The sequence below is a fragment of the Labeo rohita genome, chromosome 9, assembly GCF_022985175.1.
Source record: "Labeo rohita strain BAU-BD-2019 chromosome 9, IGBB_LRoh.1.0, whole genome shotgun sequence".
Lineage (NCBI taxonomy): Eukaryota > Metazoa > Chordata > Actinopteri > Cypriniformes > Cyprinidae > Labeo > Labeo rohita.
In genome coordinates this window covers 3,916,336-3,941,457 of record NC_066877.1, presented here as the reverse complement: position 1 = coordinate 3,941,457, position 25,122 = coordinate 3,916,336, and the positions used below count along the sequence as shown (strand labels likewise).

At 36.4% G+C, this 25,122-nt stretch overlaps 1 protein-coding gene across 3 annotated transcripts in view; it reads left to right on the top strand.

The window, feature by feature from the left end:
• LOC127170905 (disintegrin and metalloproteinase domain-containing protein 23) overlaps positions 1-25,122 on the top strand; it is a 60,655-nt gene that overhangs the window by 19,279 nt on the left and 16,254 nt on the right. For all 3 annotated transcript variants that reach the window (XR_007828422.1, XR_007828423.1, XM_051119230.1), the window contains exons 4-20: positions 1,272-1,335; positions 3,298-3,380; positions 3,544-3,607; positions 5,675-5,747; positions 11,038-11,084; positions 13,746-13,811; positions 17,029-17,097; positions 17,948-18,114; positions 18,201-18,285; positions 19,487-19,574; positions 19,911-19,962; positions 20,415-20,514; positions 22,953-23,024; positions 23,135-23,221; positions 23,347-23,427; positions 23,516-23,566; positions 24,491-24,554. Coding sequence is in view for 1 of the 3 variants with exons in the window: in XM_051119230.1 (XP_050975187.1) it covers positions 1,272-1,335; positions 3,298-3,380; positions 3,544-3,607; positions 5,675-5,747; positions 11,038-11,084; positions 13,746-13,811; positions 17,029-17,097; positions 17,948-18,114; positions 18,201-18,285; positions 19,487-19,574; positions 19,911-19,962; positions 20,415-20,514; positions 22,953-23,024; positions 23,135-23,221; positions 23,347-23,427; positions 23,516-23,566; positions 24,491-24,554 (1,313 nt within the window). In the remaining 2 variants the exon portion in view is untranslated. The remainder of the gene's footprint in view (positions 1-1,271; positions 1,336-3,297; positions 3,381-3,543; positions 3,608-5,674; positions 5,748-11,037; positions 11,085-13,745; positions 13,812-17,028; positions 17,098-17,947; positions 18,115-18,200; positions 18,286-19,486; positions 19,575-19,910; positions 19,963-20,414; positions 20,515-22,952; positions 23,025-23,134; positions 23,222-23,346; positions 23,428-23,515; positions 23,567-24,490; positions 24,555-25,122) is intronic.

Sequence of the window (25,122 nt, the reverse complement as noted above, 5' to 3'; positions counted from 1 at the left end):
GTAACATTTTAGATTAAGGAAGACATATTTACTATTTACTAGTTGCTTATTAGACTTGGTAAACATAAGACACTTTAAGAACCAGTTCTCACTATTAACTAACTATTTACTATGGCTTTTGTCTTAATAAACTCATAATTTGCTGCTTGTTAATTGATAATTGGTCCGTAAATAAAAATGTTACTGACATACTTTCAGAAATATTTAAAAAAAAAAAAAAAATCTCTTTTTTTGGACTTTTGGACAGTAGTTTTCTGTACTTTTCCATCTCCATGAAAAACTGCATGCTTTCAGTGTGCAAGAAGCAGTCCGAGGCCGTTTATTGAATTGAAGCGCATAAATTAAATTAGTATGTAGAAGTATGTAAATTGGGATCTAGTCCAAAAACTTTTATCTGGAACAATGCACATTCTAAGAGACTTCTTTTAGAGAATCTTGCCGACGCAAACTTCTGAATGGTAGTGTAAATTGCTAACAAGTTGCTAAATAAGGACTACAACTACCATGAGGATGAAACTTTATATTCATAATGAATCATCAGTTGTAGTCCTTCAGTTTCCCCTATAGCCAGTAAGCTAGTAATATGCTAGAAAAATATAGAAAAATGAGTGATTTATACACTTTTTAATGCTATATTTTGTAATATTTTTCTCATCTAATAATTTGAGAAGGCACTGCCTCCCTTAACTTCTTGGAGAAAATGCCACTGACTATTAATATGTAAAATGCATGCTAAAAGGCAACTAGTTAACAGTCAATATGTGTTCCTTAAATTAATATGCTATTATATACAGTATATATGTGCAGCCCTTTCCCCTTATTTACTGTTGCTAGATCTGACTAGCTAACTAACGCTTGTTCTGCCACTGTCATTGAGTGAATTACTGCAGGAATGATTACATAATCATTCTGGATCAACTGTGCATTTATATCTACTAAATATACTCTCTTTTTTGTTTAAAATAGGTATAGTAATAGCACTTAAATGTAGGGCCTGTAACAGAAATGCTGAAAAGCTGCAGAAAACATATGTTGCACATGTGTTAAACTGAGTACAGTGACACTTGGCCTGAATTATAGGGTCCAGTCCAACAAAATTGAACTCAGATACTTTCCTTTCAAAGCAAATACTCTTCAGCCAAGGATATGGTGCAGAAAACATTCGCTGTGTGTTAACTTGAGCCAGAATACCAGAGCCGTGTGATATCCAGAATCAACAGATGATCATGCATTTGTGCCAATTCATATTGGTGTGTGTTTGTGTGTTCCAGTGACCTGCTGTCCTCAGACTATGTGGAGATACACTATGAGAATGGGAAGCCCATCCTCTGGAAGGTATGAACTGTGCATTTTTTAATCATTTTTTTGTCATTTCTCTCTGAACTGTGTGAACTGAAGAGAATAGATAGTCATGCAGTAGCTATTTTAATTATTGCAATACTAAGTATCAGTTCATTTGAAAATTTGAAAACTGTTATACCTCACACACCACAATGTTTTTTACAATTGAGGAACCACCACAGTACAGTTGCTTTCATACTTAGAATTTATATTGTGTAAGTTATGGTAGTGTCAGCTGTTTTGGTCTGCCTTGTAATAAACCCTTTTTTATCTTTCCTGGTAATGATATCAGTACTACATCACCGGAACACAAACTGAAAATGGTTTCTGAGAATGTGCTAATGGTATAAACTTATAATTACTCTACAATCAGGAGAGATATCAATCTAAAGCTTAGAGAAGTCATGGGAATGTCTCTGAAGAATTCTGGTTGTAAATAAAACAGATTATTCGAGTACATGTTACAAGAAAATACTATTTTTTTGTGTACACACTATAAAGAAATTCAGGGGATTTATTACCACAACATAAATACATGCTTGCATTTTAAAAATGTGAATTTATTGATTTAATGAAACTTTTTAAGTTGCAAACATTATTCTGATGAGTTACCTTTATATAATAATGTTGATATTTGTATTAATTTAAACTGAAATGTATGTGTTAATTGATTATTTTATTATTATTATTGTTATTTTAGGTTTAGCTTGTTTAGTTACTTAGTAACTACTTGATAACCAGTGTTGGGGAAAGTTATTTTTAAAAGTAATTTTTACTTATTAGTATGGTTGAATTGGATCAACGAAGATCGGCAGCAAAGACATCGGTTAATAAAATGGGGTTAAATGCATAACGGATATTTGTATTATTTAACATTTATTGCAGGTTTGCATCATATTCTGAGTTGAATTTCAAGTTCTTATTCGTTTTGAGGAATACTGAATCTGTTTTTTGAGAGTGAGATGAATTAATGCATTCACATTTATTCTAGAACTAACGTCTTACTCCCCATTTCTCTCAACATGGGGTCAGAAGAGTTTTTAATCAATAAATGGGGGGAAAAGTAACTATTTTCTTGTCAATTAAAAAGTAATGCGTTACTTTACTAGTTACTTGGAAAAAGTAATAATATTACATAACTCGAGTTACTTGTAATGCGTTACCCCCAACACTGTTGATAACTTTGGGCAGTGAATTTCGTTACATTTTTAAATTAGGTCCTATTCATGCTGTTTGAAATTTAAAAGAGTTTCTGTTATGTTGATTTTTGTAGTTACCATTGTGCTGAAGAGTAGAGCTTGTGGTTCGGTTGTGGGTTGATACATGAAGGTTTACACCACTGACCATATGAGCAATGACTCTACCAATGTCAGTGAAAAGTAACATCTTACTAGTTCAAATTTACATTTTTAATAAGTTACTTTTAGCATGGGCTATGTTAGCTGTTCATTAATTGGATTAATTGGTTCTAGGGCCACCAATTTATTTTGAATTGTATTGGAACAACTCAATTTTGAATCAGCGTAATATAAAACAGATGTTTCTGGAAGATGACAGACGTGACATGAAGATTATGAGAGAGAGGGAGAAAAACAGAGAAATGAGCATGAATGGAAGGAGAGAGGGAGATGCTGAGTGGTGTTAAATCAGAAAGAGTCTGTGACTTCACTGCTGAATCAGCGCGGCTCAGTTCACCTGCAGATCAGCTCACATGACCAGCAGACGTTACGCTGCAGTAGCAATGCAGAGAGAGGCCGACACTCCACGCTGAATCGCTTTAATACGTAGAGTATACAAATTGGCTGTTTTGAACACTGCCATTCATGCATTTATATAACCAGAAACCCACTATGCAGTTAATTAAAACATCTCTGGTTTTGCACAATACATCTTTCGTGGTAACAAATGCACCATGTGGAACAGGACAAAACTGAACATATTTTTGTGTGTTGTCAGGGTGGTGAGCACTGTTACTACCACGGCCAGATCAGAGGGAATGACAACTCTCATGCTGCTCTGTCCACATGTAACGGTTTACAGTGAGTACTGGAGTGAATCAATCTGCTTAAACAATGCATCAAAGCTTTCATTACTATATACTGACTTACTCAGCTGTGTGTGTATTTTTATTTTTATTATTTATAAGTTGATGAAAGCAGCTAAATTAATAAATGTAATTGTTTGTTTCTCTCTTGTTTTTAGTGGCATGTTTGATGATGGAGTTCATGTGTACACAATTGAGCCACTTAAACAGAATCACTCTATTGTAAGTCTTCCTTTTTCATCGTAATTTCATACACACTTTAACCAGCCCTACAGAATAACTCTAAAAACATTTCTGTACCATGCAAGGTCATGAAACTTAAGTACACTGATAACTGCACATCTAATTATTTTACTATTTTACACAATATTGAATTATTTTACTATCATTTTTAAGCGAATTGTACACATTCTTATAGCTTTTACCTGAAATGTGTACGTAAGTACTAATACAGTTGAGGTCAAAAGTTTACATACACCTTGCAGAATCTGCAAAATGTTATTTTACCAAAATAAGAGGGATCATACAAAATGCATATTATTTTTTATTTAGTACTGATTCAATACGATATTTCACATAAAAGATATTTACATATAGCCAAACACAAAAGAAAGTAATATTTGAATTTATAAAAATTACTCCATTCAAAAGTTTACATATGTATGATTCTCAATACTGTGTTGTTACCTGAATGATCCACATATTTTTTGTTTGTTTGTTTTGTGATAGTTGTTCATGAGCCCATAGTTTGTCCTGAACATTTAAATGTCTTCAGGTCCCACAAATTTTGGTTTGTAAACATTTTTGTGTATTGGAACCCTTTCCAGCAATGACTGTATGATTTTGAGATCCATCTTTTCACACTGAGGACAACTGAGGGACTCGTATGCAACTATTACAGAAGGTTTGAACGCTCACTGATGCTCCAGAATGAAACATGATGCATTAATAGCCTTGTAAGATTTTAGGAGTTTGAAGATCAGGGTAAATTTAACTTATTTTGTCTTCTGGGAAACATGTAAGTATCTTCTGTAGCTTCTGAAAAAAAAAAATGATATGTAGGTAAAATAAGAAAAATGTACACATCATCAGTCTGTTCAAAAGTTTACACCCCTGGCTCTTAATGCATGTTTTTTTCCTTCTGAAACATCAGTGAACATTTGAATCTTCTGTAATAGTTGCATATGAGTCCCTCAGCTGTCCTCAGTGTGAAAAGATGGATCTCAAAATCATACAGTCATTGTTGGAAAAGATTTAAATCCATAAAAATGCTGAAAAACCAACCAAAGAATTTGTGGGACCTGTACCAGGTAGTTTAATTGTTCAGGACAAACAAGGGACTCATGAACAACTATCACTAAACAAAAAAACACAGCTGTGGATCATTCAGGTAACAACACAGTTTTTAGAATTAAGTGTATGTAAACTTTTGAACGGGTCATTTTTATAAATTCAACTATTATTTTCTCTTGTGGACTATGTAAACGTCTTTTATGTGAATATCTTATTCAGGTCACTGCTAAAAAAAAAAATAAATAACATTCATTTGGTATGATCCCTCTTATTTAAACTTATGACCTCAACTGTAGGTGATAAATAACATGTTTCTGGCTTGCAATATTTGGTTAATCTGGTACTTTAATTTGGTAAGGACTGATTAAATTGATCAAAAATTACAGTGAAAACAATTATAATGTTACAATACATTTCAAATAAATGATCTTAGTCGCACTTCCCATTCGTCAAAGAATAATAAAAATAAAATAAGGTAATGTTTTACAATATTGCTGTTTTTCTGAACATATTGATAGCATATGTTTGAGCAACCTCTTGAGAATGTTGAATATGTGTATGTCCTGTAAACATACAAAAAACACATAATTTTCCATTACTTTACCTGCTTGCGTAACATTACTTTGGGACGCCTGCAGTGAGAACATGAGATATATGACAGAACATATACAAATCTGCTGTTTTGTAGCTCTAGCGTAGCCATTTCCTCTGCACATCAACTGCAACTGTAAACACTTTAATGAACTCCATACACTCTCCCCCTACACACACACTGACTCTACACACCCTCAGCTAAATCTCTGAGCTTTAATTTTATACTAACAAACCCTCACCTAAAAAAAACCAAATTGCACAATTAATTATAAACACTCATCAAAAGCACTAGGCCTTTTAATGCAGCACAGCATGTGTACATATAATTTAACATGCTCAGCTGAAGTCACTTTGGATGAACTTGGTCAGATCTGCCTGCTCATGCTCTGTTTGTTTCATTAGGAGGGAACAGCAAGACCACATGTGTTACGCAGGACGACTATCCTGGAGCAAACCACACCTGCAGGAAAGGAAGGTAAATATAGCACAGCTCTGTCAACTCTCACATCAGATAAAGGAAGAGCTCACCCAAAAATTAAAATACTAGCATCCTGTGTAAAAGAAGTACTCCTAAGGGGGTCATGAACTGAGAAACCTTGATCAATACCTTGATCTTTTAACATATAAGAGGTCATTGTACTATAAAAATCATTCTTTCGCATTAGTCTAAAAACAGCTTATATTGAAGCCATTCTGCCAAAACGACAGGTTGTGGAATGGGTCGCTCTGTGATGTAATAGTGTGACTAAACACCGCATCCACAGAAGAAGATCAACGCCAGCTTCTACATCACTGCCTGTTTAGCCTTGATCACCAATTTACACACACAGTATAAATAACGAGAGGCAATCGCAGGTCCAAAATGATACCAATCGCTCCGAATACGACAAGACACTCTGCAGTGCCAAATTGTGGAAAAACAGTCTTTGGCATTGCCTTCCTTTTGATCCCAGTGTTAGGAAAGAGTGGATGAACTTTATTTTTAATGAAGTTCCAGACCATGTCAGTAAGAACTCAGTCCTTTGTTCACTTCATTTTGCCACGGATGTGAGTGTGAGTAACTGTTTTTATTATGGTTTCACTATTGCTTTGTCTGTTATTACAGATTGCTTGATATTTCCTGAGTATTTATGCATATTTAACCTAAATCGCAGCAGGTTCATCACATGTAGGCTGTCAAACATACACTGCTAGCCAATCATAGCAGTGGCTGTTTACTTCCAAGTCTACAATTCACCACGCCTGTTCAAACAGAACTTTCTGATAAGGGGGATCAAAACTAGGACAGATGTTTTTGATGTAAAAATCTTGATAACTTTATGAATGGACCTCAAAGAACAGTACAAAATAATGAAAAAGGCAGTTCCAGACCCCTTCAGTTGTATTTGCACTTGTAGTGTACTTCAAATCTTAAACTTATATATTTATAAAAAGGCAGCTTAAAGGAGAAAATCACTTCCAGAACAAAAATTTACAGATAATGTACTCACCCCCTTGTCATCCAAGATGTTTGTGTCTTTCTTTCTTCAATCGTAAAGAAATTATGCTTCTTGAGAAAAATATTTCAGGATTTCTATGGTGCCCATTAGTTTAAACTTCCAAAATACAGTTTAAATGCAGCTTCAAAGGGCTCTAAGCGATCCCAGCCAAGGAAGAAGGGTCATATTTAGTAAAAGAATAATTTTTTTTCAAAAAAAAAAAAAAAAAAAATCAAATATACTTTTTAACCTCAAATGCTTGTCTTGTCTAGCTCTGTGATGCACATGTGTAGTCTGTGTAATCCGGGTCAATACAGTTAGGGTATTTTGAAAAACTCTCATCCCATCCCATTTTCTCAGCCAACTTCAAAATCATCCTATGTCGCTTTTACCTTTTTGTTTTACCCGTTTGACCCTCCTTTGCATGTTCACTTTGTAAGCACTGGGTTGGTACTTCTCCCAGGTTACAGAGTTCGCATGTGCATCGCAGAGCTAGACAAGACCAGCATTTGAGGTTAAAAAGTATATAAATTGTTTTTTTGTTTTTTTTGGAAAATAACTGATTATTTTGCTAGATAAGTGGCTTCCTCGGCTGGGATCATTTAAAGCCCTTCAAAGCTGCACTGAAACTGCATTTTGGAAGTTCAAACTCACAGGCATCATTGAAGTTCACTATATGAAGAAAAATTTTGGAATGTTTTTTCTTTAAGACTGAAGAAAGAAAGACACAAACATTTTTTGTTTAAAATTTTGTTCTGGAAGTGAACTTCTCCTTTAAGTGTATTTAAAGTGAGACACTTTCATTAGAGACTGTTTCTTAACATACTTATGTACACTTTTAAAAAGTACACTTTTTAACATCAAACTAAAAGTTTAAAGTACATTTTAAATAATTGTGCTTTAATAATCAATAGTTGTGTTTTAAAGAAGTACACTTTTTTTACTTTATTTACTCACCCTCACGTTGTTCCAAACCTGTATGAAGAAGTGAGACATGCGAGACGACCTGTATTCTTCTGTAGAACATAAAGGCAGATGTTTTGAAGAGTGTTCATGCTGCTCTTAATTGACCAGAAATAGATATGGAAAAAAACAGCATAAACATAACATTAACACAGCTCAAATGATTTGTAAACTATTATATATTTCTGTAGCTTTTTGCAAGGGACTGAGTAGAATTTACATTGTTCTTCACTTCAAAATGCTACAGTTTAATATAGTACAGTGTTAGGATGGAAAGGACGTGACGTGTGGCCAAATATGGGATGGGTTTGTGCTCTGTATTTCACCCATCCAAGTGCACACATACAGCAGTGAGTAGTGGACACACACCCGGAGCAGTGGGCAGCCATTTTTGCTGCGGTGCCTGGGAAGCAGTTGGGCATTTGGTGCCTTGCTCAAGGGTCTCACCTCAGTCGTGGTATTGAGAGTGGACGAGAGTGCTGGACATTTACTCCCCCCACCGACAGTCCCTGCCGGTACCAAGACTTGAACTCACAACCTTTGAGTTACATGTCCAACTCTAACCATTAGGTCAAGACTGCCCCTAATACTGTAATTTTGGGGTGAAAAATAATATTTTGTATGTCTCCATTATCTGACACTCTTAATTCAGCACATGGATCTCTCTCCTAACAAGCTGATGATTTGAATCAGGTGTGTTCAATAAGGGAGACACACAAAATGTGCAGAGCAATGGGTCCTTAGGACCAAGATTGTAAACCACTGGACTAGTCAACTAGTCGAATTTAAAGGAGAAGTCCACTTCCAGAACAACAATTTACAAATAATTTACTCACCCCCTTGTCATCCAAGATGTTCATGTCTTTCTGTCTTCAGTCGTAAAGAAATTATGGTTTTTGAGGAAAACGTTTCAGGATTTTTCTCCATATATGGGACTTGATTGGTGCCCAAAGGTTCAAAGGGCTCTAAACGATCCCAGCCGAGGAAGAAGGGTCTTATCTAGCGAAACGATCTGTCATTTTTTTCAGAAAAATAAAAATGTGTATATTTTTTAAGCACAAAAGCTCATGTAGCACAGGCTCTGGGATGTGCATCCACGATGCTATGAATTAGTGATGGGTGCGATTGAACGATTTGTTCATTTTGAACATATCTTTAATGTGACTTGGGAAGAACGAGTCGTCTCAGGGAGTGATTCGTTCAGTCACGCATGCGCAACATCCTATTAGGTTCTGTACTGGAATTAGTTCACCTGTTTCGAGTCTTCGGGTTTTTTTTCGTCTTATGGGGCTGTCACGTGATGAATGAACGACTTGAACCCGAAGACTTGAGAGATGATCTAATCAATTCTTTTTCTGGCTCACACTGCATTTGTTGAGCTTATGGAGCTGTCACGTGATGAACAAATGACTCAAACCCGAAAACTTGTCAGATAAGAGGTGAGGTGAGCTAATCATAGACTAAAGACCCAGGTAAACAATGAGTTAATCTTTTCTGTTTCTTATAGCATTATAGTTTTGTCTTGTTTGTAGTGTGATCAACGTTTGTGTAAGCAGTAGATGTGTTAGGGAAGAAACACGTAACATTTTAATTATATTTTGCTAAAATGAACGAAATGACTCAAAAGATTTGTTCATTTTGCTGAACAAGATTCAAAGGTCAGAGTCGGTAAAATGATCCGAACTTCCCATCACTACAACGAATCACGTATAAGTTCATCGTCTGTGTACTCCGGCTCAAAAAGGTATGGTGAAAAACTCCATCTTATTTTCTACTACAACTTCAGAATTGTCCGACACTGTACATTTTTGTTTGTGAACAGCGTTTGACTTACTTGCAGTTTCTTAGTCTTTGCAAACACTGGGTCTGTAGTTCCGTGTGACCTTTCGACGTGATTCAATAGTATGTAGCGTCGTGAACACGCATCCCAGAGCCTGTGCTACATTAACTTTTGTGCTTAAAAAGTATACAAATTTTTATTTTTCGGAAAAAAAATGACCGATCGTTTCGCTAGATAAGACCCTTCTTCCTCGGCTGGGATCGTTTAGAGCCCTTTGAAGCTGCATTTAAACTACATTTTGGAAGTTCAAAATTGGGGCACCAATGAAGTCCATTATATGAGGAAAAATCCTGAAATGTTTTCCTCAAAAACCATAATTTCTTCACGACTGAAGACAGAAAGACATGAACATCTTGGATGACAAGGGGGTGAGTCAATTATTTGCGAATTGTTGTTCTGGAAGTGGAGTTCTCCTTTAATGCTGTGCCATGATGTCGACCAGTCACTGGTCCTATAGAGGGTGCCACAGGATGTGCCGTGTATGCGTGCAAACTGGATTATCCACCTTATTTTTCAGTACAGAGGTAAGCTGTTTTCTCGTAATGTGTTAGACTTCCAGTTCATAAGCTGCCATAGGGAAACAAAGAGAAGAATAATAAAAAGTGCAGTAAGCGGTAAAACTGCTTGCACTATAATGCATTGTGTTCAGAATTAAGATAATACATTAAAATAATATGGTAAGACACACCAGTTTACAATATCTAGCAGCAAAACAGGCTGTTTTGTGCAGCTAAAAACAGCTGGAAGCAGATGAGACCAGAAGCCAGACACATCCGCTCTTACGGGAAGAATATGGTGGATAGCCGAGGCTTCATGTTAGAAACTGAAAAGTTGTAGCATATGTTTCAGCTTCACTATTAGTAAAAAGACACTGGTAGGAAGATTTAATTCACACACACAATCGCTCTCTCACTAATGCATTCATATAAATGTAATATTTACCATGCTACTTTATCTGATTCTGATTTAGAATGAGCAGAAATCTGTGAGAAATATAACGACCCAAAGACAAAAGAACTGATGCTGTTACAGCAGCAATAGCCATGTGGCCAGCGCTTATTTGTTCATTAATGAACCCCTTCTAATATATATTTCAGCAAATGTCTGTATGGGTCTTCTGGGTGGTACTGTAGTAAAAAATAAATAAATAAATAAATAAATAGAAGAAGAAGAGTATTTAAAAGTCTCTACTGCCACGACTACAAGCTTAGAGTGAAAAAAAGTCAGTGAGTAATACGAGTTTCTTTGAGAGTCCTTTGCCAATACAAAAGATTTCGTAGCACATCTTTTTGTTGAGTTCATCATACTGCAGGAGCACTGGATGCCCACTGTTTTTAATCAGTAAAATAGTCTGCATGTTATTTGGAGAATAGAGAATGTGCTTATTTCTTCACTTAATACAATGTTACAGTTTTGTCAGAAGGTTAAAATTCTGAGAAAAAGCTGACAAACAAACACTTGTTTGTGTGTATGTGTGTGCACAGGCATGGAGGAGGATTTGTCTTGGCTTCGACGGAGGAAAAAGCGAGCTGTAAGAGTCTGAGTGGGACGCAGCTGATGCTGGATACAGGCCACAAAGTGATCCACTGCAGAGCAGAACAAGAACACTCTCAATGACACTCTATGCAAACCAGCACACAGTCCATAATAACAGACAGATTGATTTAGGCTTGTGCAATAGCAGCAGCATTAGTACTGGCACTTCTAGTACACAAATATTACATCTCAATTTGCATACTATCTATACTAGGTTGTATTAATGTCTTCTAAAAAATATGCATTTATACTTTTAGGGTTAATGTTGCACACAACCCAAGGCATTGCTGAGGAGGAGGAGGAGCTCATGACTCAACTTTTCAGTGTTAGAAAAATGCAGACAAATGTGAGGTTAAAGCTGCCAGTTTTAAATAAACTTAAAATGTTAAGTAATTATAAATTAAGTAGGTCATTTGATACATGGAAATGAAAACTATATTTAATGCAGTTTTCGAACTAGTAGTATAATGGCACAATGGCTCAGTGGGTTGCACTGTTGCCTCACAGCAAGAAGGTCCCTGGTTCGAGTCTCGGCTAGGATGCCTTTCTGAAGTTTGCATGTTCTCCACGTGTAAGTGTGGGTTTCCTCCGGGTGCTCTGGTTTCCCCCACAATCCAAAAACATGCAGTATAGGTGAATTGGACAATCTAAATTGACCGTAGTGTGTGAATGAGTGAGTGTGTCTCAGCACTGGGGATGCACAAGTTAGTGCACTCTCAGGGCTGGGTTGCAGCAGGAAGGGCATCCGGCGTAAAACATGTGCCAAATTGGCTGTGTGGATCACTCCGCTGTGGTGACCCCTGATTGAGTGAGCAAGCCGAAGAAGAGAGAGAGTATTTCCCAATAATGGCGTTCTTCTGAAAACAACACAATAACATTTTTTATGATTAAGACATTTTTATTATTTTAAAACATACGTTGATGCTTCCGTTTATCATTGTACACTACCAGTCAAAAGTTTTTGCACAGTAAGATTTTTTTTTTTTTTTTAAAGAATTCTCTTCTCCTCACCAAGCCTGAATTTATTTGATCCAAAATACAGCAAAAGCAGTAATATTTAATATTAATATTAAATGATAATAATATGTAATATTTTTATAATATTTTTATTATTTAAAATAACTGCTGTCTGTTTGCATATATTTTAAAAAGCAATCAATTCCTTTGATCAAAGCTACATTTTCAGCATCATTACTCCAGTCTTCAGTGTCACATGATCCTTCAGAAATCATTCTAATATGCTGATTTGCCGATCAAGAAACATTTATTATTATTATTATTATTATTATTATTATTATTATCAATATTTAAAAGAGTTAAGTAATCTTTTTTCAGGATTCTTTGATGAATAGAAAGATTCAAAGATTAGCATTTATCTGAAATAAAATGCTTTTGCAACTTTATAAAAAAAAGTTTTTATTAAGAAATTATAGAAATTAATACTTTTATTTAGCAAGGATGCTTTAAATTGAACAAAAGTGATGATAAAAACATTTATAATGTTACAAAAGATTTCTATTTCAGATAAATGCTGTTCTTCTGAATTTCTATTCATCAAAGAAACCTGAAAAAATTATACTCAGCTGTTTTCTTTTTGAACATAATAATAATAATAATAATAATAATAATAATAATAATATTTTTTTGAGCAGCAAATCAGAATATTATAATGATTTCTGAAAGATCATGTGATTGGAGAAATTCTGCTTTGAAATCACAGGAATAAATTACATTTTAAAATCCATTCAAATAGAAAGCAGTTATTTTAAATAGTAAAAATATTTTGCTGTACTTTGGGTAAGAAAAATGCAGACTTGGTGAGCAGAAGAGACTTAAAAAAAACATTAAAAATCTTACTGTTCAAAACCCCTGGTAATGGGACTGGTAATGTAGCTATTTTCTATTTTTATATGTTTTAAAAATCAATTTTATTTGTGATTGCAAAACCCCATTTTGAAAGAAATAAATTATCATGTGTTCAGCAAGGATGAGTTGATCAAAGGACACAGTGAAGACATTATAGTATTACAGTAAAAAATTCCAAATGAGCAATCTTTTTACTCATCAGTTTCCACAAAAATATTAGTCAGCGCTTGTTTTTTGAGCACCAGATCATCGTACTAGAATGATTTCTGAAAGATCATGTGACACTGAAGACTGGAGTAATGATGCTGAAAATTCAGCTTTACGTCACAGAAATAAATGACATTTTAAAACATATTCAAATAGACAAGGTTATGTTAAAATTGTAATAAAATTTCACAATATTACTGTTTTGGTATATTTTTTGATCAGACAAATGCAGTCTTGGTAAGCATGAAAGACTTCTTTCAATAACACTAAAAACTCTTATACCAACCACAAATTTTTTAGACAGTATTTTCTGCACTTTCCCATCTCCATGTTTTCAGTGTACAGGAAGCAGTCAGTCTTGAGGCCATTAATTAAATTAAAGCTTATAAATTAAATTATTATGTTGTAGAAGTATGTAAATTGGGATCCAGCCAAAAACTTTGATCCAGAACAATGCACATTCTTTCATTCCCAAGTAACAGCAGCCCATTATGAGGGTTTGTGATGTCTGAAAGTGCTTAGGACATAAGATGGGAAATAAGCTGAGCCATGATTTTGCTGTATTGTCGTGTTTCTCTTCCAGATGCCGAGGAACGTGTTTGAGGAGATGAAGTACATAGAACTCATGATCGTCATTGATCACAGCTTGGTGTGTTTAAATGCTGTTGAATACAATAGCACTATGTGTGAAAGTATCATTGGCCTTCTGATTACCTTTGAGAAAAGAACACTTTAGCATACTTTTAAAAAGAATGCTTATTATGAAAATAGTATATATTTTATTAGAATTCATTTAAGTGCAATGTAATGTTTTCAGACACTAAATTGCATGCATGCTGATTGCTATTAAATGAAAATGTATTGTAGTGTGGTTAGTTTGTTTTGGATTTTTTTGATCTTTAATTGTAATTTCCTAATTTTTGTTTTTAAAATATAGTTAAAATACTGCTAAATGTATACTGACAAGAATTTATTATAAACGAAAATTTGTATACATATTTGTAATGATAGCAGCCTACATTTTAAATATGTGATGTTTTAATAACAAAGTTCAGGAGGAGCACAAGTGCAGTTCGTCTTGCTAATCATCCGAACTAGCACAAGTCATATGTATGCACACAGCCAACTTACCTTGACTTTTTTGGCATCCCCCCTCCACTCCAACTCCTCGCTCTTAATCTGTTCTCATCCCATACTTGGGATGGGGGAGTTCTCTGGGTTCGGGCCATATTCCGTGCTCGGAATACTTTTAAGATTTGAAGTACACTACTTTGAAGTGCACATTCAGTTTAAATGAAGTGCACCTCTTTTTCACATGGTTTGTGTAATAGAGTTGTGTTTTAAGATAGGCATAGGATTATTGTTTGATTGTTTGTAATGACTTTCTTGAGTGAGTTCATGTTTATCGTTTATCTGCACTGCACTGAAGGATGCAGTGCAGTTGTGTTCACTAGAGGGTGCTCTGCTTCTCCTACACAGATTGTTCCCCTTCAGTCGGACTCTACGATGTTACGTCATAACTGACGTATTTGGGATCCTACTTGGGGGCCCAATCACCTCTGAGCTTAAAAAGAAAAGGCCAATGAACATTGGCGAGTAAAAATCTGCATGCCAAGCCACACCCCCGTACATATGGGTATATAAGATGGCAGCGTGCATCCACTAAGATTTTTGATGAATGACTAATATTACCATTTCTGAATGTCGATGCCGGTTCATCCCAGCCTTGCATCTCGTTTAGTGCTCATGAGGAAGTTAAGATGTCTATTGCCGCATCAGTAGAGGGGCTATTGTCTTCTGACACCGGAGATTCTGCTGTGGCGGCTGCACAGCCGGAGTCTGAGGCTAAATTGACGGACATGTTCCCCTGGGCAGCCTCGACCGCCAGGCTGAAGGTTGGGTTCCCCTGGCGCTACTTCGGGACGCTTGCTTTCCGGGTTGAGCCATCCTAAAAAAAAAAAAAAAGCTGCTTGCCCCGCTGCAGGGGTGTTGGTTCCATTCCTATAATCCCTATTTAATGCAGACAGCAGCCCGGTTACTAATTCTACCTAGCCCGTCTGCTGGTCAATTTGGTTGGTCCATACATTCGAAAAGAGCAGTGGGCTTCACCCATTCCTGGTTCTTGAGTTCTAAATCGGTCCCCTCTTCGGGCTACTATTCGGGTGGCTGAAACAGAAACACCTGAAGGGCGCGTGCTGTTATGCCCAGATTGCCCAAAAGCATATCGTTTTTCGGTCTGCTTCAGGGGTCCAACGTATCAGAACACAGGTTTCCCCTCAGCTTCCCTGCTTTTCGGAGGGATCTGTTTCCCCGCTTTTTACAAACTCGCGGGGGGTGCCCTGGATCCTCAACGAGTACTGGGTATGAATACCTCACTTGTGAGATTTGTTGGATAAGTACAGGAACTTTGTGCCTTCGCACCCCAGCCATGGGGACTTCGGGTCAACTGGGAGAAGCGTGAGCTCTTAAAAAGAGAACGGAGCTCTCTCTTTTCTCTGTATGGTGTTGGATCTGGTCGAGACATGTCAGCTGAAAGAGTCTGTGCTGAACTGCCTGATTCTTTTCAGGCACAGGACAGCGGTCCCTCTAAACTTTTTTTAGAGGCTCCTGAGACACATGGCAGCCATAGTCACGGTTTGGCCGCTCGACTGTTCCATGTGAGATCGCTTCAGCACTAACTACACGACCGGATCTTGAGATGGGCATGGCACCGTGGCACACTTCGGGTTGGTGTTGCCACCTTCTCAGCCACTGGTCAGACCCTGTGTTTCCTACAGGCAGCTGTGGACCAAAAAAAAAAAATGCACTCTTCCCGAGAATGGCGATTCCAACCCCGGGTGTCCAGCTCATCTAGAGTCGATTTGGCGAGGCTCAGGTAGACCTGTTTTGCTTCCTCTAAGTCCTCCCACTGCTTTTTGCTCAGCTGTGTCCTCCCGTGTGTCGCGGGTAACTTCAGATAACTGGCGAGAGGACAGCTCAGTGTCGGCTTGCTGCACCATTCCTTATGGATCTGTGCGCTTTCTCCCAGTTGTTCCCCTCATCGAACTCTGGGTCCTCCATTGCCCCTCAGTCCGGATTAGGGCAGAGTAGTCCATGACTGTGCTCTGACAGGGGGTCTCCTTCACCCCCTGTAGGTTGTGGCATATGTCTCAGGATTTTTCTCCACGGTTTATTCCACCGTGTTTCCCCCCAGTATCTTATCAGATATTTTATTATTACCCAGTCTCCACATGGCTTTAAATTCCGTCATTGTGCTCTGTCCTCCAATGGCTGCTTCAGATACCTGGCACCCCTGGTGGGCCCATTATCTGACTTACAGGGCGATGGGAAGGTTACGTGTTGAGCTTAATTTGTCACGCTTGCCTGTCAGCATCTGTTCCTCAACTATGTAACATGGTTCAGGATTGTGGCGTTTTCCAGAGGGGACCCCAAATGCGTCAGTTATGACGTAACGTCGTAGAGTACGACTGAAGGGGAACGTCTCGGTTACATCTGTAACCCTCGTTCCCTAAAGGAGGGAACAGAGACGCTACGTCCTCCTGCCACAATCCTGAACTGCACTGAATGCCGGGATGTGTCTCGGCTCCTCAGTGTAAACCTGAATGAGTGGATACACGTCACCATCTTATATACCCATATGTACGGGGGTGTGGCTTGCCATGCAAATTCCACTCGCCAATATTCATTTGGCCTTTTTTTCTTAAGCTCGGAGGTGATTGGGCCCCCAAGTAGGACCCCAAATACATCAGTTATGATGTAACATCTCCATTCCCTCCTTCAGTATTAATGTGTTGGAAATGCTGAATGACCGCAGTAAATGTATTTAATGTTTATATAATTGTAAATATGTGAATATTATCCCACAGTTTAGGAAAACGAAGACCATGCAGCACACACGCAACCATGCCAAATCTGTGGTCAACATGGTGGATGCTGTGAGTTTTCAATGTTATTAAAACAACCTATTGTTGCTGGGTTTTAGAAACCTTTCATAGTTTGTGGACCTTAAAGGAATAGCGATTGTGATAGAAATGGCAGTTCCAATTTAAATTAAACAAAAACGCATAGATAAAAAATTTATTTTTCAATGGAAAAAATATTATTCTTCCATTGAATATGGAAAGATGTTGTTAAAAACTGATCATTTTCATTATGAAATATTACTTAGGAAATGATGTCCGTATTCTTGTGTGTAACCTGTAACATATGAAAGTGTGTAACTTTTTAAAAGCCATGAAATTGAAAGTTCTTATTTAGAACAGTGATTTTTAATTTGAATTTCAATTAATTTTGATTTGTTGTCCCTAACCAAGTAAAAAAGTAATAGATTTAAAATGCGTTTATACTAAGGATAGTTCAAGTCTATTGACATATTGCTCGAGATTTATCAATATAAAAATTGTAATTAAACTTTATTTGGAGTACTACGTGCGCACAATGCACATTTCTTAATATTAAGCCTAACATATGTTTTTATGTCGCTGTTGATGAAGATTGTATGATCTTTAAATAATATCAGTCTTTACACTAAAAGTACAACTGCAGGGTATTTTTATTAAGTATGTCAATATGTAAATGTATTTGTAGTATATTTAGCATGAAATAAATATATTTTAAATACATTTTAGTATATTTTTTTCAGTATGGCAGTGGTACATAAATAATACAGTTCACCTTTAATTTATTTATGGTTAGACAGAAAGTGAGTGAACACAACAGCTCTGGTATGTCATAAGCAAATGTACTAATTTCCCCCTCCTTCTCTTTCTTTCTGTCCAATGGAAGATTTTTAAAGAACACTTGAACACGCGTGTGGTGCTGGTCGCTGTGGAGATCTGGACGGACAAGGATCACATTCCCGTTAGCGTGATACCATTCGAAATGCTGCGAAACTTTTCCAAATACAGACAGCAGCACATCAGGAAGCACGCAGATGCAGTGCATCTGTTCTCGTGAGTCCAGTTTTGTTCATAATAATTGCTTACACACACGCTCATATGTGTGAAAATGAAGTGTGTGTTTCTGTGTGTGTCTGCAGAAATGTGACATTTCACTACGCTCGGAGCAGTGTAGCGTATTTTGGAGGGATCTGTTCTGTCAGTCATGGGGTTGGTATCATTGAGGTGAGTGAATCACATGTACATTGGCTCACAGCAAATATCTAATTCATCAAAAATCATCGTATTTTTTTAAATTTCCTATATAGGAGTGAATGTTATAGCTTATTTTACACAGTCGCCTTATCATTTTGCAGTACTTTCAGTGTAAATGTGCAAAAATCACATAAAATACCTACAAAAATTACACTAATGTACATAAGGTACAATTTTTAATGTTTCTGAATCTCTTGTGCTCACCAAGACTGCACGAACATGATCAAAAGTACAGTAAGAACTAAAATAATTGTTTTCTATTTTAATATATTTTAACATGTAATTTATTCCTGTGATCAAAGCTGAATTTAATGGCACATAATCCTTCAAAAATCATTCTAATATGCTGATTTGCTGCTAGTATAGTAGTATATTTTATTTAATTCTATGTCAGCATCTTAAGTTATTTTCATGGCAAAAGCAATTTAATTGTTTTAACAGTTTAACTATTTAATAAAAAAAAAAATACAAGTATAACAAATACAATAAAAACCAGCAAACAAACACAAGTTATATTACACAAGATTTGTTACATTAACAAATGATAACAATTATAAAACTTTTTCTGGCAAAATTATGCTAAATAACTCTTTAAGTGAGTTCACTTCATAAAAAAGTTTTCTACATACATTTGCTGCTTAATAAACATTTCTGATTATTATTAATGTTGAAAACAGCTGCTTAATATTTTTGTGGATTTTAATCAAATAAAGAAAGAAAGGAAATCTTGCTGACCCTAAAGAATTTATTGGTAGTGCATTTTGTCCCCATGTCAGTTAAATTACTGAATGTAAGACTATAGCATAGACTATAACAGTTTTCACATTTTTACCTTTGTATGAAATTATCTGATTATACATTATGCAAATAATGACTCTAAACTCATAATTATAGATTTCATTTAAAGGATTTTTCGTTATTCATCTGCCCTCATAATCTTTAATTAATTTCATAAATTCTCGTCTCCTCGCAACAATTCAGTGATTTCGAATAATCTAATCAGTTCCCAAAGTCCAGCCTTTCACATTTGGGAAGTGGTTTTACTCAGATATGTACGTCACAATAGGGAAGAAGAGCAATTGCAAGTTCTTCTTCATGCCAACTTTAAACTCAAATGAAGTGTATGCTTACATAGCTGCTTTATTCCCACGTGTGTTTGATGTTTGTACAGTTTGGTGCTACATGGACGATGGCACCGCTGCTGGCCCAGAGTTTGGCTCAGAATCTTGGTATTCAGTGGGATTCAGCATCAAAGAGAAGTACACACTCGTTTAAATAATTTGCTTAGCTAGCTACTTTGCTACTAACATAAACATGCCTGGTTTCACAGACAAGGCTTAGACTAAACCAGGATTACACCATAGTTTAAATAGTACATTTAAGTAATTTTAATGAATATGCCTTAGAAAAACATTACAGGTGTGCATCTTGAGACAAAACAAAGGCAGTATTTTAAGATCAGTCAGTGCAAGAATCTTTAAGTTGAAACAGCTCAGACTTGCATTTTAGTCTAGGACTAGGCTTAAGCCTTGTCTGTGAAGCTGGGGGATAAAATATTAAGAATTGTTCTTGTGCATGTGTGTATTCTGTTTCAGAGGATTGTGGGTGCATGAACTCTTTGATAGGCTGTATCATGGAGGACACTGGGTAAGATGATACGCAGACATATTTTGTGATATACAGAGATATACGATGACAAGTCTAGTCCATATGCAAAGTACACTACCATTATGACTCCTGTATGTGTGCATGTGTGTGTACACTTTCAGCTATCAGACATCATCACATACTACACACAAACACCACCATCAAAAATACGACAGATTTTAACATTAAGACATTAATGTCAGCTCACCTGCTGATGTGTGTTTTATAGATTGTGTGCATGTGTGTGATAGCAGATTATCACTGTATGTACTCAATGTAGTTATTTCTTAATTTTGTGTGTTTTAAATATAATGCATCTGTCAGCGGGGTAATTTATTAGAATGCACACCATTTGCATGATAGAACAGAAATAGAGACAAACACTGAAAACGGGAACTTTGGCTTTATGTCATCTGTGAAAGCCTTTTCCATGCATTTGTCTCTCTTCTCAGGGTCCAGCGCACGCAGACTTTCTCTAAGTGCAGTATCACTGATTTTAAAGACTTCCTGTTGAAGGGAGGAGGATCATGCCTCTTTAACAAACCCACCAAGGTCAGACATCACTATTATCTTTATTATCATCATCATTATTCAGTATAAGGAGGGTTTTTTTCTGGTGTCCTGTTCTGGTGCATATCATCAAAGTTTGCCAGGTTTACACATCCATGTCTCTAAGTTTAGTTTAGTTTAGTTTAGTTTAGTTTGATTTAGTTGTTTACAGGGACAATGCAGCATTCTGGCACATTCCCAGGCATGTTTATTAATATAATAAACATAATTAGCCAGAAAGGCTGTTTTTTATCTGTAGACCCTTGACAGAATGTTAAAAAGTCACCCTTAGCCTAAAAACAAAAACAGAGCATCTTTCACACATATACACATCTACAAAAGAAGAAATAAAAAAGTAAAATGCTAAAAAATAAAAAAGGAGAGATTTTCCTCTCTCAAAAATGTGTTTCTTCCTTAGATGTACCCAACATCTCCCAGAAGCACCTGTATTTTTGTCCTTGTGAAAAAGTAGCACACTTAAGTGTACTTAAGAAGAGTAATACTTTAAAAGAATATACTTGAGTGCAAACTGAGTCTAATGAATGTAAAGTCTCAGAGACTTGAATGAAAATGAACGTATAATAGTATGAGTTAATATTAAATGCAGTTAGATGATTTTTTTATGTGTATTTTTTAACCCAAGTGGGATGTAAGTATTGTACGTCTTTATATGTAATTTCATAATTACTTCTGTTGTCTTTAGAATATGATTAAAGTGAATGTTCTGACTAGCATTTTTGGTAAACTAAAATATACTTTAATGTCATTGCTATTTAAAACCTGTGTATCATTATGTTATTACACGTGTAATGATTTAAGTTGCAATTTTTGTGGATTTTAAATTTGTTAACTTCATTATCCAATTATAATATAATAATAGTATTTTACATGCACTTTAGTATATTAGTCAACACATCAAAATAATTGTACTTTAATGCACAACAAATGAATATTAAAACAGTAATTTAAAATGTACTTTAAACCAAACTTTTAATTTGACCTTATTACATTTTGTGTATTTAAGTGTGTTTTGAAATATGTTTAAGATTTGAAATACACTACAAGGGCATATTCGGTTCAATTAAGTGCATTTCTTTTTTTATGAAAATGGACATATATGTTTGGTTACGGTGGATATTCTGCATAAGGTGACCTCTGTTCTGACTGATATAAGCATATGTGAGCTTTTTTAAACTGTAATATTGGCTCAATCGAGGTTCAGCCCACAGTTCAAAGTAATTCAAATATGACCAAATTGTAATTCATTTTGGTATTTTCTTGTACATTATTTTTTACCATATCTATTTAGCAAAATCATATTTAGGAAATAGCCAAGTTCTGCCATCAAACTCTAGATTGCACGGGCTGATGGGTTGTTAATGCAAACTAATGAAATTCACTGTGTTAAATTACTTGGCGCAAGATGATTGGTTCATGTTGCATACTCAGCCAATGAGCTTACTGCTTTACATTTAAATGGCTGGTTAGCATTCCCTAGAGCAGTTCGCAGCGTGCTTTTAGAGTTCCTCTGAAAGCCTCCACCTCCCCAGCTCCACCTGTATAGATCTGCTGCAGGTTATTATATATGTTATTTGTGCAGCAGCAGTATGTCTTAAATACTCACAGCATTATATTGTGTATGTACTGGCAGTAGCAACTTGCTTTGCAGTATTTACTTTGCAGCAGCAATTTAGCAGCATAACAGATCTACAGCGGTTGGACAATGAAACTAAAACACCTGGTTTTAGACCACAATTAGTATATAATACAGCATCATTTCATCTTGGGAATGAAAAATACAAGTCCTGCATAGTAGCTAGAGGGATTTTGAGCCATTCCTCTTGCAGAACAGTAGACAGGTCACTACATGATGCTGGTGTAGGAAAACGTTTCCTGGTTCGCTCCTCCAAAACATCCCAAAGTGGCTCAATAATATTCAGATCTGGTGACTAGTGATGGGAGATGTTCAACTTCACTTTCATGTTCATCAAACCATTTTTTCACCCGTCTTGGTGTGTGTATTGGTGCATTATCATCCTGATACACGGTACCACCTTCAGGGTACAATGTTTGAACCATTGGGTGCACATAGTCAACCTTCACACTCTGCTCTTACTGGTGGAATGCGCAATCAGTGAAGAATGGCCAGCAGGCTGCGCAACTATAGCCATTAAGCCACCAACACTATATTGGCCAGTGTTTCAGTTTCATTGTCCAGCCCCTGTATTCCTCCAAGACCAAATACGTTAACATCGTCATATCCATTACCACGCTAAAATCTTCAGAACGTTATCACAGAAAATTCCTTCCAAATGCCTTTAACTGTAACCGAGTACATCTGCTGAACCTTAGAAAAGTTCATATCACATCTGTTTGGCGCAGCTATTTGGAAATCTCTTTACCAAGATTGCGATGCCTGTTTTTGCATGCGTGTCCTGCAGCTGTTTGAAGACACAGAATGTGGAAATGGATATGTGGAGGTGGGAGAAGAGTGTGACTGTGGACCAAGAGAAGTGAGTTCACGTGATACTCTAGACCGCACTTGAATTTTACACATCAATATTATATAAGCTTACAGTATTCAGCGGTGTGTGTGTATCTTCTGTGTATGTGTGTGCTATAGGAGTGCATTAAAGAGTGCTGTAAAAAGTGTTCTTTGTCTAACGGTGCTCACTGCAGCGATGGACCCTGCTGCAATAACACATGTCTGGTGAGAGTCATACCGTTTTTTAAATGCATTTTTAGATATTGATAATGTATTTTTTAGTATGTTTGTAGTGGTTGCACATTTAACACAATTAATCAGATGTGTGTCTCTTTCTCTCTTTGTCTCAGTTTTATCCGCGAGGTTTCTCGTGCCGCTATGCAGTAAATGACTGTGATATTTCAGAGACATGCTCAGGAGACTCAGGGCTGGTCAGTGACATATCAGCACTACTTCAAACACATATGACGGTCTGATTATCCATGTTTTTATTGAATCTTTCTTTATGTGCGTTTGCAGTGCCCTCCAAACCTACACAAGCAGGACGGTCACTTCTGCTCTCTCAACCAGGTACAAACAACAAAAATATAACCGCGACAGTGCCAATATACTTTGAAAAAAATAATAATGTGTGGACACATTGATGGCTCAATTCATTATTCATAAACTGATTATTATAAAAGCTATTAAAGTGGCTAGTCCACTAAAACCCTTATTGGTTGACCACTAATAAATATATCATCCATATTATTTATTAGTGGTCAACCAATAAGGGTTTTTGTAAATGGTCATTAACCGTATCTACAGTAGAAAGCTGGGTGAGCGAAGACCAGTCCTCTCATGATCTTAAAGCCCTTCTGATATAAAAGCTTATGTTAGAATGCTGGAAATTAGTTTTCTAGTCAAATGTAAGTGCGTCAATTTAAATTTCTTTACAAATTTAACTATTTCAAAGATATTAAGAAATCACATGATAAGAAAAGAGTTTTAAGCAGTGTTATTTATTCATTTGTTTGTTTACTTACTTGCATTTACTTTTTTGGTCAATACATAATTTACATGTGTGTCATTTCATTGCTTTGATGATTTATTCTACTATTACTCTATTGGTAATAATATTGTTAGAAATGTATTAAATCAATAAGAAGTAAATGAATAAGTAGTAAAAAACAACAAAAAATTAATGGTAGCATTAACTGTATTTTATACACAAAATCATGATCCACACTCACATATTAAACACTTCTCTTTTCGTTTATTTTTACAAAATGGGACAAAGACAAAGCATTAACTGTATTAAATTGATTATTAGACAAAATTAAGTCGAAAATTGCATTAACCTTTAATAATTAGCATATTTTGGTCACGCAGGCACCGTTATTTATATAATTGTTAATTTTCTTAATAAGGCCAGTAATCAGTTGATTAATCTACCTGATCCATACCTCAGTGTCTCTTTCTCTATTAATTAGTGAGACTGTGTTTTCTTTGCAGGGTCGCTGCTATGCTGGAGAGTGCAAGACAAGAGATAGTCAGTGTAAATATGTGTGGGGTCCAAGTGAGTGACCACTTCCTTTCATCATTAACAGCCAAACAGCAGTGTGCTCCGCTATGAACAGCATGTCCACCTTGTATATTTTGGTGCTTCGCATTTTCTCACAAAACTTTTAACCCCCCCCAAAAGTTTCTTGGGGATTGTAAAAGCTTTGCAAGTGAACACAATGGCCTGGTTTCACAGACAGGGCTTAGACTAAGCCAGGATTAGGCCATAGTTCCCTAGAAAAAGAGAAAGGAGGCGCCTTTTTTTCGTTTTGGAAAGTGTTTCATTTTTTTTTTTTTGGTCATGGATATCGCCACATGTTTATCCTCTTTAGCCCATAAGGACCTTCCCCTTTTGCACTATGCTGTTGTTTTTGGTCAGCTCCCCATTTAACACCTTTTGATGACACAACGCTGAACTCACTGTTCTGGATAGCCCTGTCAACCTCCCAGACACCATTGGACTGGACCGGCCATCATCCGGTGTCTGGAGAGCGTCTACCCCTGATCCAGAACACAGCCAGGCTCAGACCCCAGGCCACCATCACCCCGTTGTGCAGAGCTAAAGCCCGAGTCCACCGCACACA